The 19,057-nt window shown below is 36.1% G+C and overlaps 1 protein-coding gene across 3 annotated transcripts in view; it reads left to right on the top strand.

The window, feature by feature from the left end:
- The first annotated feature begins 2,235 nt into the window (after positions 1 to 2,235).
- Positions 2,236 to 19,057, top strand: part of LOC129293444 (tripeptidyl-peptidase 2) — a 31,729-nt gene continuing 14,907 nt past the window's right edge. For all 3 annotated transcript variants that reach the window (XM_054931424.1, XM_054931423.1, XM_054931425.1), the window contains exons 1-16: positions 2,236 to 2,638; positions 2,974 to 3,052; positions 3,147 to 3,220; positions 3,950 to 4,059; positions 4,171 to 4,251; positions 4,954 to 5,040; positions 6,795 to 6,937; positions 7,763 to 7,913; positions 7,988 to 8,110; positions 8,213 to 8,296; positions 8,401 to 8,588; positions 8,713 to 8,887; positions 9,137 to 9,258; positions 9,351 to 9,430; positions 14,835 to 14,893; positions 15,909 to 16,063. In XM_054931424.1, coding sequence (XP_054787399.1) covers positions 2,251 to 2,638; positions 2,974 to 3,052; positions 3,147 to 3,220; positions 3,950 to 4,059; positions 4,171 to 4,251; positions 4,954 to 5,040; positions 6,795 to 6,937; positions 7,763 to 7,913; positions 7,988 to 8,110; positions 8,213 to 8,296; positions 8,401 to 8,588; positions 8,713 to 8,887; positions 9,137 to 9,258; positions 9,351 to 9,430; positions 14,835 to 14,893; positions 15,909 to 16,063 — 2,099 coding nt within the window. In that variant the 5' untranslated portion in view covers positions 2,236 to 2,250. The remainder of the gene's footprint in view (positions 2,639 to 2,973; positions 3,053 to 3,146; positions 3,221 to 3,949; positions 4,060 to 4,170; positions 4,252 to 4,953; positions 5,041 to 6,794; positions 6,938 to 7,762; positions 7,914 to 7,987; positions 8,111 to 8,212; positions 8,297 to 8,400; positions 8,589 to 8,712; positions 8,888 to 9,136; positions 9,259 to 9,350; positions 9,431 to 14,834; positions 14,894 to 15,908; positions 16,064 to 19,057) is intronic.

Genomic DNA, 19,057 nt, shown 5'->3' with positions numbered 1-19,057 from the left:
GCATACGCTAGGAGAGGCAGTCGGGCAAAAAAGAGTTCCCAATGTGTACAACACAAATAGAAACTCAAAATCATCACTATTTTTCCCTCTACAATTTTCTCTTTCAATTGGGTGTATGATATAGAGTGCATTCTTTCTTTAGCTCATCAATAATATCCTTCTCTACCTCCATTGTCACCTTAGCCCCTTCATCCAGTATGTCCAACAGCTTCCTGACACCTGCACTTGTCAACTTAATGGACTTCCCTCTAATAGTCATTTTTTGTGTTGGATGATCATAAGCACTCATTAGCTTGGCACATAGCTCTCGAGAAATTTTCTTACAACTAATGTCAAGTAATCTCCCAAAACCAATTTTGTCAACATTCTTTTCAACTTTCTGTTTGCTTTCACAAAATCAGCCACCTCTTTGAATTTGCTTGGAGAACATCTCGTGTTGAATGGTAGAACATATTTTTCAGCTTTCCCTTCAACTATTGCCACTTGTCCGTACTGCTCCTTCTCCTTAGCACTAAGCTTTTTCCAAGCTTCTGCAACATGTTTTGTAGTATATTTGAAAGCATGGAACTTTTTGCTATTTTTTTTATGGAATTCTTTTCTAAATATTCTAACCCTAATGATCTGTTCTTTGGGATGCTTCTTTTTAGCTTTTTCATCCACCATTTTTTAATATCTCTAAAAAAATTTACACTTATATTATTTATTCACTACAACTTGTGATATACAACATTCGACCTATAAATTTACTAGCTTTACTTGCTATCAACCTTTACACACTTTACAGACCATTATACTTATAAACTAATAGATATTTCATCCAACATCACTTGTAAATCTTTCATATAAGACTTGTAAATTCCGTAGCTTTACTTGTTATCAAGCTTCACAAAACTTAAAACCAAAAGATACTTCATTCAATATCACTTGTTAGCATCCTGTATAACACTTGTAAATTGCTTAAGTTTACTTATTATTGACCTTCATACAATTTACAACTACCACTCATTCAATTATTAAACATCACTTGTTAACCTCCCATATAACACTTGAAAATTTCATAGATTTACTTGTTATTAAGCTTCATAAGATTTACAACCAACAGATATTTCATTCAATACCACATATTAGCATCCTGTATAACAAGCAAATTGCCTACGGTTCCTTATTATTGACCTTCATACAATTTACAATCAAAAAAATATTTTTTTCAATACTACTTGTTAATTTCGTATATCAATCTTGTTAATTTCCTATATTTACTTGTCATTTTGCTTTCTATCATTTATAAATCAACAACCTCACACATATGTTGTTCAAATACTATGAATAACTAATAAATTATTTAACCACAATTGCAAATCATTAGACTAACTTTATTTTTTTAAAATCATATTTCATTTTCAAAATATAAATCATGTGGGAAAGTAAGGGTAAAAAATTAACACACCCAACAACTAGGAAAATCTCTACACCAAACGGTGACCAAAATTACTATGAAAAGGAAGAGGAATACTGGTGACTGAGTGTATTTGAAAAAGAGAATACTCCGTTTTCTCCCTTGCGTGTATGCTGTCAGTGGTAAAATATGAAATTCCTCAAGAAGGGAGTGACAATGTTAGCAGAAATTTAGTCGAAAATGAGGATGCAAATCGAAAAGTCTCAACCTTGATGAAGACGAATGGAGAGAAGAAGTTGAAGTTGGCGATTCTTTCTTCATAAAAACATCTTTATCGTTCTTCCATTGTCATGCGAAAACTAAACTTGTTTTTTTAGTATTTGCAACGAGGGTAGTTTCATTTTTTCTTTATCAAACTTATTTTCAGTCTAGTTTTAGGAGATTGAATTGAAATTTTGCAATTTCTTAGGAGCCACTTGAAGATATTTTCCTTTCACAATCCTTAAATGAAATTCTCTCTCCTATTAATTAATTTAATTAAGTCCGGTTGGATTCCAATCAGATTATTGACCTTCAAACCACTCAACCAATTTAATTACGGTTCTTTAATATTGATTTGGGATTGATGAGGAAGGATGTTGATACTGATTGATTGGTGAATTCTCTGAGAGGACCAATTATGTAATTTCATAACAAAGGAATCATGCCGCTCACAGCATATCCCCTTATCTATCAGCCCAAGACTCGTCCTCTGAACCCTCACCACCTGTCCCTGGATCCCTCGCGCCATCTGCACCCAAGCTCGGAGCCACCACTACCACTTTTCCTGAAATTACCAGAACACCCTTCTCTCCATGCAGCATCAAAACGCCGCCGTTTTTTCCAGATTCTCGACCTTGCCTGTTTCTTTTTCTTCTCCGTCTTCCTCACGCTTCTCTGCCTTATTTACTCGTCTGAAAAGCAAGAGCCCCGGGGGGAAGAAACACTCCCAGAGACCTTTAAGGTGGAGTGGGTGTAATTGGGTTGTTCTCAAACAAATGCCTGCCTCCTCTTCTCTCAAATCTGGCTGTGAGGATAATGATAACAACATCAGTAATAATAATAATGGCTCTCTTCGTAGTTTCAAGCTGAACGAGTCCACCTTTTTGGCTTCTCTCATGCCCAAGAAAGAGATTGGTGCTGATCGCTTTCTCGATGATCACCCGGAGTACGATGGCCGCGGTGTTGTCATTGCTATCTTCGGTATCTATCCATCCCATTTAGCTCATCAATCACTCACTGCGTTGACTGTGACTGGCCATTTTGTTCGTTTTGTATTTTATTTGTTTTTTGTTCTCTCTCCAGTCATTCTATTGGGTGTTTCCTCGCTTCTTATTCATTAATTTCAAACATTACATATAAGTGGATTCAGTGGCACTTTTAGCTCTGTTGGCGTTGTGCCCGTGTAATGCGCTGCTACTGAGAAAGTTTGGATTTTTATATCAAAACTGGTTATATTCTGACGTGTCTTTGTGCTATGGCAACTATGCTATAATTGGTAGTTTGATACTTCTTTTGAAATATTTGATTGTTTCCAGATTCCGGTGTAGATCCGGCAGCTGCTGGATTACAGGTTACCTCTGATGGGAAACCAAAAATTCTTGACGTCCTTGATTGGTAAGTGGAAGATTACTTGTTGTATTTGTCATTAACAGCTCTTTGGAATTTCTTTTCTAGTTTACCCATAAGTATGCGATGCCTTCCCCTTCAGCACTGGGAGCGGAGATACTGATACCTCAAAGGTGGTGAAGGCTGATGCTGATGGTCGTATCTGCGGGGCATCAGGTTAGTGCCTGTGAATGATCAGCTGTCTGTAATTTACAATGCATGTTAACATGCTAGGAAAACACTCTGATTTTTCAGACTTCCTTCATTAGCTTGTAGCAATTGCAAATTCTTGGACGGTGGCAAGTGCCAGAGAATATTAATTAGCTTTTGACTAACTACAAGGAAACCAATTTGCTAGAAGGATATTTCATAATTTCAATGTTCAGGCTTTCTACAATAGATTGCAATGATTGCGTATGGGAGAACTAACCAAATCTCCTCATGCTCATCCTGTGGTGACTGCCGGCTGGCTATTCTCAAACTAGTACTTGAATGGATTAGTGAAGTGACTATTTGTAGTTTTATACATCTCATTATAGAATAATGAAGGAAGTTTGAAGACAAGGATAAAGCGGCCACACAGGGATTGAGTAGGACAATCTCAATTTTAAGCACTACAATCTATGATCACCCAAAAAACGTACCTGAATCCAGTGACCGATATGTATTTTACTTTTCATAATAGTCCTGTAATATATTAATTTTATTTTGTCCTATAACCCTAATTTATCTCGCATATACTCATGATTTTGTCATGGAATCATTTCCCTCTGGCCCCCTATCTCTCCTGTATGTTTGAGTCTGAGTTTGAGTTTGTGTTCTCTTTAAATATGTTAGTATGAATAATTGAAGTATTGAGCTAATGAGCTCTTGTTTGTGCTTAAATCTCATTAATATGATGTGTAGGGTCATCTCTGGTTATCAATACTTCATGGAAAAATCCTTCTGGTGAATGGCATGTGGGTTATAAATTGGTTTATGAGCTCTTCACAGAAACATTGACTTCTAGAGTGAAGGTAATGTCTTATTTTTATGACAATATTTTAGTACGCTAATCACTCTTTGGACATTATACTCATGGCTAACGTATGCAATTTCCTTACTTTACTTCAAATTTTCATTTGCAGAAAGAAAGAAAGAAAAAGTGGGACGAGAAAAACCAGGGGGAAATTGCCAAGGCTGTGAAAGAACTTGATGATTTTGATAAGGTTTTTGGAAAATTTGCTAGATCCTTCCTAAATATCTCAGTGCTTCAAATTGTATACAGTGTACTCACAACTCTGACAATTTGTGCGGAATAAATAAATAAACATTGAAGGCAAGTTGTTATATGTATCACACACGTAAATCTATGTATAATGTAAAACACTATTCATGGCTTATGAGTAGCGCGGCACATTTCTCATATTCCTTGATTTACACAGGATCCAAGTAATTTGTTATTAATGCGTAATTTTTTCTTCCTGCCTTCCTGCTCCTTTCTACTTGCTTGCATGGCAAGATAGGAAAGGGAAAATTCCTCCCCTTCTTGGATGACAATAGTAATGCTGCTTCTGGTATTTGGGCGTAAGACATTTGTAATGTATTCTTCGTGGAAATACTCTAGAGAAAGATTGTTACTTCTCCCTTTAAAAATAAAGGTTTAGAAAGGAGAAATGAAATGAAAAATGTAGAGTAAGACACACAATTATTTCCTTTTGTTTTCCCTTGTGAAAAAAATGATTTTGTTTTTTTTTTTTTGTTTTTTGCTGGCTTCTTATTATTTTCGTTTTTCAACAGATCAATTTAGCATTTAGCTATTATGCCCCTTTGAACTTTGTGATTTCATGAGCCTCGTTGTACCTTGCTTTGCATTTTTATTTTCTATACCATATGATCCTGTGTATGACAAGTTATGATGCATTTTCTAGAAACACATCAAAGTGGAGGATGCAAAGCTGAAAAAGGCTCGTGAAGATATCCAGAATAGACTTGACATTCTTAGAAAGCAGTCTGAGGTGACATCACTTTTATTGCTCTTTGGTCGTTTTCCGCCTTTCCTACTACTCTTTGATAATGGAAATATTTCAGTTAGTTAATGTCATATGATATTCTGGATGAGTTTGCTCTGCCACATATTCTTCAAGATTTTAACGTTTGAGATGTATCCATGGGTTACAATGGTAGAATTATGGTAGTTAGTGATGTAAAATGGTTTCCTTGCAATTTCTTTTGGGATGTTTGTACTCTAGGCTTCACCATGGAAATAACTTCATGTTATTTTGTTGTCAGAATCACCCAATGCCTGCATAAGTGTTTCTTTTCTTTGGATGAGATGAAGTTACTAAGAGGCCAATAAGATAGAAACTTGTTAGAAATCACCGACTAGATCATTAATCCAAAACAACTCTCTGCATGTGTAATTCAATCCTGTTCCACAACACGACGAATTACTTGATGACAAGTCGATGGGTATCTGATATATTTTGGGTATTAAAACTGAAACCAATACGACATATTCTAAATTTATTTCAAACTGAATAATTTTATCTATTTATATATTCATTTCCTTTTGGGAAGGCAAGTTTAGGTCAGGAGGCTCTCACCTCCAAGGAAGCATTCACACACTTGGTGGATGCCTAACTACAAAGCATCGCTGACAAACATCACCAATTGAGCCAACTGCTGTTGGCCAGATGCTTTATTTCTAATAACCAAAACAAAATACCTGATATTGAAGCTGACTAAATTAACTGTAAACCAAGCAATATATATGGATATTGAGTATTTGTTTCAGATACAAGAAATGGGTACCAAGAAAATGCCTGAAATTTGTAACAAAAAATGCATAATTTTACTAATCAGATATTGAATACCTGAATCCTAAACCCATAATTGACCAAAATTAATATGGGTAATGTGCGAAATCTATAGCAGTCATTGAACTAGTAGAGGGAGAAGTTCTTGGTTAACTGGCCAGTGGTTGAAATGGTGGTAAATAATGTTTGTGAGTGTGTGTTTGGCAATCTATTGAACACATGATGCAGAAACATTAATTATATAAGTAGTTTAAGATGAAAATAATTAAGTATATACTCAAGTATTTTAGAGCCCAGTGAATAATTCCATTGTGCATGAAAGAGGTTTACAATTTAAGATCAACATGAGTATAAAGTTGGAGTAGCAGAGATGAGAATGTTGAGATGGATGTGGGGGTGTACACATAAAGATAAAATTTGAAATGAGTATATATAAGAAAAAGTGGGTGTAGCATCTATTGATGGGAAAATAGAAAATTGTTTGACTTGTATGGAGAAGATTGTGGGAGGCACCGGTGAGGAGAGTCGAGGGATAATTTTGAGCTTTGTAAAGAGAGGTAGAAGAAAGCCATAGATAACACTTATGGAAATCGTTGATCGAGACCTCTTAGTTAATAATATTCCTAAAAGTTTGGTAAATGATAGAGTACAATGATGTTGTGCAATTTATATAGCTAACCCCACTTAGTGGGATAAGGCTTGTTGTTGTTGTTCTTCTTGTGGTGGTGGTAGTAGTAGTAAATGAGATAAAAACTCAAATTCCAAAGAAGTATCCGAAACAATGTTGTTTCAATTGCATGAAAAAATTAAAACCAAAAGGCACTTTGTTATCAATTTTGTTAAATTTTATTGAGGCACAAATTCATGTTTTTTCAAGCTACGAGATAATTGTATGTTCTTACTGTCATTGCCCTAACTTTAAAGCTGTAATGCTGCATTGCTATTCTTTTTAGAGCTACGATGACAAAGGGCCTGTCATAGATGCCGTTGTTTGGCATGATGGAGAGGTGTGGAGGGTGGCTCTTGACACTCAGAGTCTTGAGGATGATCCAGATAGTGGGAAGCTTGCTGACTTTAGTCCATTAACTAATTATAGGTACATGGTTGCAATGTCAATATGCATTCTCAATGCTCACCTCAGTTGATATCTTCTTTACAGTCACTCATGGAATTGGCAGATGCACTATAATTTGATAATAATCTCTTGCTTTCATGTTTATATATGCTGTTCGCGCAAGTATTGAGATGCACTTAACACTGTGTTCCTGGTCCTATTTCCATGGATTGAGATGTCAAAAGATGTCTATTTTTTAATAAATAATTTTCGGTCTCTCTTACAAGTCATCATTTGAGAAATTATCTAGTTGGATACTGTGGAGAAATTGTGTGTACAAAAAGACATGCTTCATCTCTACAAAGTTAAGAAAGCAAAATGACAATCTGTTTTGTCTTAATTTCATAGGTTCCTATAGGATCAAATGATCCACTTCAGCTGTATAAATTATGAGTGGAATCTTCGTGGGATGGACAATGCTAGGAGTTCTTTTCTCCTGAATCAGTGATGACATTAGTTTTGATAAATAGGAGGATAATTAGTTTTGACTTGTTTGCTTATATGGTTTTTTATCTTTTAACTGATAGATGAGTTGTTAGTTAGACAGTTACTAGTTTATGACTTCTGATTTTGTTTTGTGAGACTTATGATTGAGTTTTTTTTGTCAATTCCTTGATTATATTTTTTATTTGTGGATCTTTTATGGTCATATTTTGCATAATATTTTTTCCCTTTTGTCTCTGAATTGTTTGATCTGATACTATTTACAATTTGTTATCAAAAAATAGCCTTGATTCACAATTTGAATTGTGATTTGATAAGTATTATTTTAATCTTGATCATTTAAATGTCAACTGATTCATTCAGGACAGAGAGGAAGTATGGTGTCTTCAGCAAATTAGATGCTTGTTCATTTGTTGTTAATGTCTATAATGATGGGAACATCTTAAGTATTGTAACAGACTGCTCCCCCCATGGTACCCATGTTTCTGGTATAGCTACTGCATTCCACGCCAAGGTACTGAAATATAATTGATATAGTGCTAATCTTCAATAAACAATATACGTTTTGATAAATGATACTGTTATTAGGAGCCCTTGTTAAATGGAGTTGCACCTGGAGCACAATTAATATCTTGTAAAATTGGGGACTCTCGCCTAGGTTCAATGGAAACAGGAACTGGTTTGACACGGGCAATAATAGCTGCTGTGGAGGTGCTTCAATTTGTTTTACTCTTTACATGAGTGCATGGTTGTCCTGGATATTCCAACAATTTTATCTTGGGCTTTAAGCATTTTCTAAATTTACTATTGCAGCATAAATGTGATCTAATCAACATGAGCTATGGTGAACCAACATTACTTCCTGACTATGGACGCTTTGTTGACCTTGTGAACGAAGTATGCTGTAGACCTGGCTGTACAATCTTGGTTATTCATATGTTTTCTTTTTTAGTTTCCTTTCTCTAAAAATGCCAGGGATGTTTTGATGTTTTTATATTCAGGCTGTAAACAAGCATCGTCTGATATTTGTAAGCAGTGCTGGAAATAGTGGTCCAGCATTGAACACTGTTGGTGCTCCTGGTGGAACATCTTCAAGCATAATAGGTGTTGGTGCGTATGTCTCTCCTGCTATGGCAGCTGGTGCACATTGTGTAGTAGAACCTCCATCTGATGGGCTTGAATACACTTGGTATGCTTGCTTTTCTGTGAATGCTTTCTCGTTGGATGACTTTCTTCTGACACTCTACTATCTTTCATTTTATTCTTCTAAATTTGCCTTATTATCATTTGTAATTGACAGAAACATTTTACAGGTCTAGCCGAGGACCAACAGCTGATGGAGACCTTGGTGTCTGCATAAGTGCTCCTGGTGGTGCTGTTGCTCCCGTTCCTACGTGGACTCTTCAACAGCGCATGCTAATGAATGGGACATCAATGGCATCTCCATCAGCCTGTGGGGGAATTGCATTACTCATAAGTGCAATGAAGGTTCTGGGATGTGATTTTGTTTTAGCTTGTCAGATTTAGTTGTCGCTATTTTGCATGCAGATCTATAATCTTCTGATATCAATATCTATACTATAAGTACGTGGTTAGGTTGGAAGTAGCTGATTTTGACTGTTAGTTACGCAGTAAACCTTAATTGTACCCTATATCAATAGTAGACAGATGAATGTAAAGAGTTTGAATGATTTGAATGCTAGTGTGTTTATGTTTTGTGATGTACCAACTGTGCAGGCTGAGGGCATTCCTGTAAGTCCGTATATTGTGAGGAAGGCTCTTGAGAATACAGCAATTCCCATAGGTGATTCAGCCAAGGATAAATTATCCACTGGACAAGGGCTTATGCAAGTTGACAAGTTAGATATTCTTCCCAGTCTCTGTCTTTGGGGAAAATTTAGTAAACGGCAACATTATAAGAATTTGGTGTTAATCATTTACTAAATGACAGGGCTTATGAATATCTACAGCAATCTCTAAATGTTCCACGTGTTTGGTATCAAGTAAATATCAAGCAATGTGGAAAAAAAAGTAAGTCTATATTCTTTCATTGTCATCCCACCGTCCCCTTTCCAGAAAAAAAGGGGACATAATCTTGTGGCTTACGTGCAGTGCATTGATCTGTGTTTATGCAATTGTAGCGTGTTCTGTTCCGTACATAATTAACTAGTTAGGTGGAATTAGATAATACAGTGTCCTGGTTCTTAGTTACTTGGAATAGGTTTCCAATCACTTGAGAAGTTAAGATGTGTTTTACCTATGACTACCTAAAGAGGGTGTGAGGAAAGCTCTGTATATACTGTTAAATATTATGAATTTGATGTTTAGAAAATTTGTGCAATTGTATGTACTTGTAGGTAATGATTTGAGCTTTTTTCTTGCCTTTAAGTGAGTCTAAGCGCCCTCCTTGTGGGAGATCTATTTGATATATGGCACATTTAATGTTCGTTTTTTTTTTTAATTTGTCAGAACAGAATTAATTTTCTGTAAGATCCCAGCCGAACTTGAAATAGTTGGAAGAGCCATCTAGTTTCTCCTATAGATGTTTTAATCATGATAGTTATTGTCTACCTTCAAGGTTTGGCCATTGAAAACCTTTAGTCACTATTTAAAAAATCAGCTCAATTTGAATCAGCTTCAATCTATGATTTGTGTATTTGTAAAAAAACTTCACTTGTTATAAGTTTTGTATTTGGAAAAATTAGCTTCTAATTTGGTTCGCTGTTGATGATAAAGTTGAACTAGTATTGCAATTTGAGTGCAAACCTAATGACAACTTTAGGATTAAGAAACAAAATTCAAATGTTGACAGAAACAATGTCCTGACAACTCCTTCACCCACTCTTCAAACATGTCTAGACATGTTTCTCCTTGCATAATGTTGACTTCTGCACATGATATAGTTCCTTTGGAATTTGAGTGAAAATATTTCTCATTGATTCAGAATATTGAAATACAACTAGGTATTTATACATTAGGATGAGAAAATAATAATAATGACTAATAGCTACTAATAAAGCCTAAGAATATTTACAACAACAATAATATAATATTTACAATGAATGTCTAATATTTCCACACTCTCCATCAAGTTGGATCATATATGCTAGTCATGTCTAACTTACTTATGCAATTCTCAAAAGCAGGTCTAAGTAACCCTTTAGGCAAAACATCAACAGCTTGCAACTTTATGGTCAAATATGTCAAACATAGAATTCCTTCTTCCACTTTTTTTCTGACGAAGTGTCGGTCGATCTTAACATGTTTAGACTTGTTATGTTGTACTGGATTTAAGGCTATGTTTATGGCAACCTTATTATCATAGTAGAGCTTCAATGGTGAGCTTGCTCCAACTTTTATCTCATTTAAGATTTGTTTTAGCCATAACTCCTCAGTAATTCCTTGAGCCAAAACTTTCAATTTAGATTTAGCATTGCTTCTAGAAACAAGTCTTTGCTTCTGGCTTCTCCATGTCACTAAATTTCCCCACACAAATGAACAATAACCAGAGGTTGATCTTTGATCTTTATGTGTTCCACCCTAACTTGCGCCAGTGTACACTTTGATAGATCTTTGCTCATGTTTTCTAAAGAACAAGCCTCTACAAGGAGTACCTTTCAGATATCTCAAGATTCTATATGCTGCCTCCATATGACTCTTCATTGGACAACTCATATATTGACTAATTACATTGACAATGAAGGCTATATCTGGCCTTGTATGAGGGAGATATATCTTTTTTCCATTAAGCTTTTGATATCTCTCTTTGTCAGCTGTTGCTTCTTTTTCTTTGACTTCCCCCTCCTTTTCTTCACCTTCATCATTTACCTTAAGCTTCTTCTTTGTTTTTTCATCTCAATGGGTGTTTCAATAGGTCTACAGCCCAACATACTTGTCTCCATCTGGAGGTCAAGTATATATTTTCTCTGAGGAACATAGATTCCTCTTTTTGACTTGGCAACTTCTATCCCAATAAAGTATTTTAGCTTCCCAAGATCCTTAACTTCAAATTCCTTTAAACCAGCCTTCACTCTCTCTATCTCCTTAAGGTGATCTCCAATGAGTATTATGTGATCGATATAGATAATAAGGATACATTTTTTGCTTTCCTCGACTTTAACAAATATTGTATGATCCGATAGAGCTTGCTTGTAACCTTCGGACTTTAAGACTTTTGAGAACTTATCAAACCAAATCTTTTGGTGACTATTTCAAACCATATATAGATTTTTTCAGTCTACAGACTTGATTTTCTTCGCCTTTATTAAACTTACAAGGTAAAGTCATATAGACTTCTTCCTTCAACTCTCCATTTAGAATAGCACTTTTGATGTCAAGTTGGTGAAGAGGCCACTCAAGATTAGCTGCTACAGATAACAAGACTCTGATAGGATTCAATTTTGCCACTGGAGCAAATGTTTCATCATAGTCTAGGCCATATGTTTGGGTGAATCCCCTTGCAGCCAAGTGTGCTTTCAGCTTGTCAAGGGTTCCATCAACCTTGTATTTTGGGGTGAACACCTACTTACAACTCACTGTTCTCTTTCCTTTAGGTAGCTGAACAAGTTCCCATGTCCCATTCTTTTCTAGGGCCCTTATTTCTTTCATGACAATACTTCACCATTCAGGGATGCTTAGAGCTTCTTGTATAGTCTCAAGTATCTTCACTTTATCAAAATTAGCAACAAAGGCACAATATTGAGGAAAAAGTGCATTGTATGAAAGAAATCTCTTTATTGGATGGAAAGTACATGAGTGAGTTTGCTTCCTCAAAGCAATAGGAAGATCAAGATCAGTTGATTCACTTACTTGTTCTGTATCATCCATCTTTGGGGTTTCAGAAGTTGCCCCAAATTCTAAATCTTCATAAGCTTTTGCTTCAGAAGTTGCCTCTGGTTTTGACTCTCTTGGTGCTTTAGGTACAAGTTGCTTACTATCTTTCGGTTTCTTTTTTTGAGTGCAAACACGCAATTCTCCCTTTTGTGGTTTTTCAGCATCTCCTCCTCTGCCTGTGTTCCTCAGGTTATTGCATAAGAGGAGATGGTGGTGCAGGAAGAATAGATGAAGGTAATGGCTCGGTGTAAACCATGGTTCAAAGAGCACTAGTTCTTGGTTAGTTTCTTGATCCCAAGTCTAAGATTGACCCATGTTCTCCCCTTGAATTGAAAGATTGGGATAGAATGGAGTATTTTCATGAAAGGTGATATTAAGGCTAACAAATATGTGTTTTGAGATAGGGTCAAAGCATTTGTATCCTTTATGTGTAACAGAATAGCCAAGGAAAAGGCATTTGATAGCTCGAGGTTCAAGTTTGGTGCTTTAGTGGTTATGGACAAATGTTGTGCAACCAAACACACGAAGTGGAAGATTAGTTTCAATATGAGATGTTGAAAAAACACTTTGCAATTTGTGGAGAGGAGTTTCAAAGGATAAGATTTGACTGGTCATACAAGTGATTAGGTAGGTTGCGGTCAAAATAGCATCCCTCCAATAAAATTTTGGTGCATTGCAAGTAAACATAAGTGCTCTAGCAACGTCAAGTATATGGCGATTGTTTCTTTTAGCAGCCCCATTTTGGTGTGGTATGTGGGCACAAGAACTAGTATGGATAATACCATGCATTTGGAGGAAAGTACTTAAAGATTGATTAAAATACTTAGTGCCATTATCTATGTGTAAGACTTGGATGGTGGTGTTGAATTGGGTTTTGATCATGCTGAAGAAATTGATGAATGTGGATGTAGCCTCAGACTTCTTTCGTGAAAGATAGACCCAATAGACTGAGTATGGTCATCATTGAAGGAAATAAACCATGTTGTTTTAGTACAGTTGGAAGTACAAGAAGGTCCCCATAAGTCACTATGAATGGTTGTAAAATGTTTGGTGGGTGTGTATCTGACTCTAGGAAAGGAAGTTCTATGGTGTTTGGCAAGTTACACACTTCACATTGAATGTTATTAATATCTAGCTTTTGGGTAGAGGGTTGGAAATAAACGTTTTAAGGTAATGAAAATTAGGGTAACCCATTCTCTTATGCCACAACATAAAGGTATTAATTGTAGAGATAGGTGAAGAGTTATTGACAATCGGTGAGTTACCCACTCGAGTGGAGACTTTGAAATAGTAGAGCTCCTTATACTTCTTAGCACTTATGATTGTGGCTCCAGATGATGGGTCTTCAAATACACAATGGGATGGAAGAAACTTAGCATAACAATTTGACTGCTTAGTTAGTTGACTAATGGAAAGTAAATTGCAATCGAGCTTAGGTATATGTAGTACAGATTCTAACATTATGGAATCTGAAATTCAAGTATTCCCTTTTCCTACTATAGTTGCTAATGAGCTATCTGCAATCTTAACTTTAATATTCCTAACACATGGAGTGTAAGTGTTAGACAACTCATGACAATTAGTCCTATGGTCGGAGGCTCCTGAGTCAACGATCCGCACTGTTTTATTTCATGATATTGTTAGAGTTTGAAGGAAAGCCCCTCGTTTAGCCATGTTTGCTTTGTGTAGAGACTCGGATTGGGTAAGTTTAACATCAAAGAGTACCCACAAGATTACGCTGAGGAATATAAGAATTTCTGTATAGCTGAGGAAAAGGGAACACCACATCCTCACAAACAGCGAGTAGTCACGTAGACAGAAGAGGAATATGAAAAACAAGTTGCCTCGACTTGGGCCACATTGGAATCAAACTGGAAATGTCACACTGATGATAGAGGAAGGTGTCGCTAGCCACCTGGTCCTTCACACGCTCCCATGCGCTACTTGGAGCTCTCTAAAGTAGAATCTTCAATCGGCGTGTGGGAGTGCCACGCACTGCCAGTCGTCGTCAAACTCTGGTGTTTTGCTAATTGGACCCTTGCGCACCTTCCTAAGCCAGCGGTGAGATCCAGAACGCCCTTTACCACCACGAATAGCAATGGCCAGAGATACTTTAAGGGCCACATTTGATGAGGCATCACCTAGAAAAACCCTAGATGCCCTCAACCAGAGACCTTAGATGCACAGGCTTTGATAGCATGTGGAATTTGAGTGAAAATATTTCTCATTGATTCAAAATATTGAAATCCAACTAGGTATTTATCTACTAGGATGAGAAAATAATAATAATGACTAATAATGATTAATAACTACTAATAAAGCCTATGAATATTTACAACAGTAGTAATATAATATTTACAATGAATGTCTAATATTTCCACAGTTCCTCTGTTGGGTGCATGAGCGCATTTATACCTGTGTTGTTGATAATGTAATGCTGTTGCTGACTAAGTGCATAATAAAGGATCGAAAAAAAATAATGAAATTAAATTAAAGATGTTTACATATGCTTGTAACTTGCTTTTTACAAACTTTTACGTCAAGCAAAGATTGTTTATGTGAAACTGGGAAAATTGAATTGTTATCTGTTTGCTGATGGCAGATCCGTCATCACGAGGCATCTACTTGAGGGAGGCTAGTGCTTGCCAGCAACCTACTGAGGTGAGGTCTTTTAGAGTATAACTTTGGTGTGCATTAGTGATGACAGTATACTTTTAATGAGGTCTTTACTTTGAAGAATGCCATTTGTACATGATCTTACTTCAAAAAATGGGAAAGGGCAAAACTGAAATAAGATGATAAGATCCAAATTTTAACTCAAGATAGTTGGATAGAATGATTATAAATTAAATATTTACAAACAATGCTAGTTAACCTTTCTTGCCAGGTGACAGCATTTACGCATTTAGTCTTTTCATAATTAGACAAGTGAGTCAAATCACCGTACAACAATTGAGTAGAAAAGTTAAGTAAGGAGGTATATTATGAATCTTGACAACTTTTTACGATGATTCTTCTTTGTTAACAAGTGTAATAATTGGCAATTTATTTTATATTCTCAACATTTTCTTTTATCTTTCATTCCCATTGGCTCCTACCAATAAAGATGAAGGCAAGAGAATGCAATTTAGACAGCTAGAAATGAGGAGAATCATCGGGATGCTCAGTACAAGTGATTCCAAGTGTATATATAATAAGTTCTGTTATCACACAAGTAATATACACTTGCCACATGTTATAACAGAATCCAAACTATGCTCACGCTATAGCGCATGTATATCTGCAATAAAGTGTACGCATGAACAAATATGTAAATCTACATATGCTAATTCATATTAATTTTACATGGCAATCTTGTGATTTTTGTTTCTCATCATGCTTTAGTCATTGTTCTGTTTTTTATCACTATCTTAACAAAGTCAGCCATTGATTGCCATCCCTTTTTTTTTTTTGTAAGTTTAGTTGTAAGTTTAGCATGCAAAAAGCATTCAACAAATCTGTTGGGTTATGTTGTAACCTCAAACTTATCTGGATCCTTATTTGGTTGTCTCTACTTAAAAAAAATTGTATTGATATTGCAAAATTCTTTCATTTAAAACTAAATTTTGATTTTACGATTTTTTATGCTTTCATTTGGTAGTTCTCTGTGTAACTTGTGGTAGTACTCTATTGACAGTGGACAGTGCAAGTCAGTCCAAAATTTCATGAAGATGCCAACAATTTTGAGGATTTAGTTCCATTTGAGGAGTGCATTGAGTTACATTCTACTGACAATACAGTTGTGAAGGCTCCTGATTATCTATTGGTAACTCATAATGGGCGCACCTTCAAGTTAGTCAGCTTTCCTCATGTCTTTCTTTTATCCTTTGCATTTATGTGCCATATATTCCTGTTGATATTATTGTATTTTTCTTCATATGGATTTACTTCAAGATATCCTTCTTTACAACATTGAACAAATGCTATGTTGGTGATTATTGAATAATACCCTAGATATTTACTGATAAAAACCTTTTTTGATGCTTGAATGTATATGCATCATTGCACATGCTGGTATAGAGAAGTCAAAGTGGTTGTGCCAAACTGTTGTATGCTAATCCTAATGAATCAACTAATTGCTCCTTGGAATCTTTTTGAAGCAATCTTTCTATGTCCTCAAACTTTTGGTTTTAAACTATTATATGTGGGAATATTTAATATTTATTGTAAATATTGTCTCCTTTATTAGCATTTATTAGGCATTACTAGTAATTATTAGTATTTATTTCCCCTCTTATATATATAGTCAGTATGTATCTTAGTATTGTATCAATAAGACATACGTTCTCTCTCAAATTCCACATGGTATCAGAGCTTGCATATTAAGTTTAGGGTTTTGTTTATTTTTATTTTTTTTCCCGTCAAAAATCATGAGGTGTAACGTGGTTTTGTCATGCACCAAGATAGAGCCTTCTAGCTCTCATTGTTGGCTAGGGGAGGAAGACTAGGACTCAATTGTTCTAACCTTAGAGCTCTATCACCATTGGCAGCATGTGTGCATCACACACATCGATCTTCATGTCTGTGACAAAGCCCTCTCAGGCACGTGAGGGTGCATGTCATGCCCGCTGTAATAGCGATCACTTTTTCGACAATGATGGAGCATGGTCGACCTGTTGTAATCGTTTCCCAGATGTGGGCGCCTCTTGTATGGGTGCTGATTGTTGTCTATTTGTGGTACTAGTATGAACGGGCAACCCAAACCTATGGTAATTAGACAACATGCTTGGCAAAGCAATTTTTAGTGCAAACATTGAAGGGTTTAGGCCTGGTGGATTTGGTTTACAACGTAATTGTCATATTGTGGATGTGGCTCATGATGAGAAATGCCCAATCTGAATATACTGACTATGGTGATACTGTAATTGTCGGTCAGTTTTTAGATTCAGTGTTTGCTTTTTCAGCTTTAAGAGGTAATTTCCTTCGAGCCGTGACAACTTCAAGAAATAAAACCTTGTGGATTGTCGACTTGGGTGCATCTGATCATATGACAAGCTGTCATCAGTTGTTCACTTCATATAGCCCCTATGTTGGAGATGTTAAAGTAAAAATTGCAGATGGCTCCTTAGCACCTGTAGTGGGGAAAAGGAGTATTTGTATCTCAGACTTTAGAGTGTTGGAATCTGTACTCCATGCGCTTAAGCTTGATTGCAATTTACTTTCGGTTAGTCAACTGACCAAGCATTCAAATTGTTATGCTAAATTCCTTCCATCCCATTATGTGTTTCGAGACCTATAATTTGGAGTGACAATCGGAAGTGCTAAAGAGTATGAGAAGCACTACTATTTCAAAGTCGCTACTCGAGTGGGTATCTCACCAATTATTGGTACCTCTGCATCTGCCTTTAAAGTTAATGGTTTTATGTTGTGGTATAAGAGGATGGGTCACTTTAATTTTCATCATCTTTAACGGTTGTTCCCAGCCTTATGTCCAAACCTCAATATTAAAGAAATTCACCGTGAAGTTTGTGAACTAGCCAAACACTATAGAACTTCCTTTCCTCGAGCCAAATATACACTCAAGAAACTTCTCTCAACCATCCATAGTGACTTGTGGGGACCATTTTGTACACTTTATCGTACTAAAATAACATGGTGCATTTCTTTTATTGATGACCATGCTCATATCTGTTGGATTTATCTTTTAAGAAACAAGTCTGAGGTTACATCCTTGTTCATGAATTTCTTCAACATGATCAAAATCCAGTTCAATACCACCATCTAAGTCTTACACATTGATAATGGCATTGAGTACTTTAACTAATGTTTGAGTACCTTCCTCAAAATGCATGGTATTGTCCATGCGAGTTCTTTTGCCTATACACCTCAACAAAATAGGGTTGCATAAAGAAAAAATTGCCACATCCTTGATGTTGCTAGAGCACTCATGTTTACTTGTAATGTGCTTGAGTTTATAAGGGAGATGCTATTTTGACTGCTACCCACCTTAACCTTGTGCTTAGTCGAATCTTATCCATTGAAACTCCTCTCCACAAATTGAAAAGTTTGTTATCTACATCCCATATTGAAACCAATTTTCTGCTTTGTATTGTTTGGTTGCACAGCTTTTTTCCATAACCATCAAAGCATTGAACTTGAACCTCAAGTTATCAAATGCATATTCCTTGGCTATTTTGCTACTGAAAAAGGATATAGAAGCTTTGAGCCTATTTTAGAACACACATTTGTCAGCTTTGATGTCACCTTTCATAAAAATACTCCATTCTATCCCAATCCTTTAATTCAAGAGGAGAGCATCAATTAGTCTCAAACTTGGAAACAAGAACCTAACCAAGAATTGGTGCTTCTTGGGCCATGGTTTGCACCAACTAAGCTTGCTAAGCCAGTACTACCACCACCTCCTGAGCCATTACCTTCTCTACTTTACTAACGCCAGCATCTACTTCTATGCCACAACATGAGGAACATAGGAAAACAGGAGGAGATGCAGAAAGACCACAAAAGAGAGCATTGTCAGTTTGCACTCGGAAAAAGAAATCGAAAGACAGTGAGCAACTTGTACCTAAAGCACTAAGAGAGTGGGAACCAAATGTATCTCATGAAGCAAAAACTCATAGAGACTTAGAACTGGGGATAACTGTAAAATCCCAAAGTTAGATGACACAGAGCAAATAAATGAATCTACTAATCTTGATCTTCTTTTTGCTTTGAGGAAGCAACCTTGCTCATGTAATTTTCATTTGATAGGGAGGTTTGTTTCATACAATGCACTTTCTCCTCAATATCGGGCCTTTGTTACTAATCTTGATAAGGTGAGGGTAAAGC

The sequence above is a fragment of the Prosopis cineraria genome, unplaced genomic scaffold, assembly GCF_029017545.1.
Source record: "Prosopis cineraria cultivar Desert tree isolate PC_DT_omini unplaced genomic scaffold, ASM2901754v1 PC14, whole genome shotgun sequence".
NCBI classification, from domain to species: Eukaryota; Viridiplantae; Streptophyta; class Magnoliopsida; order Fabales; family Fabaceae; genus Prosopis; species Prosopis cineraria.
The sequence above is the reverse complement of the archived record's forward strand: the minus strand, read 5'-3'. Positions and strand labels throughout refer to the sequence as shown.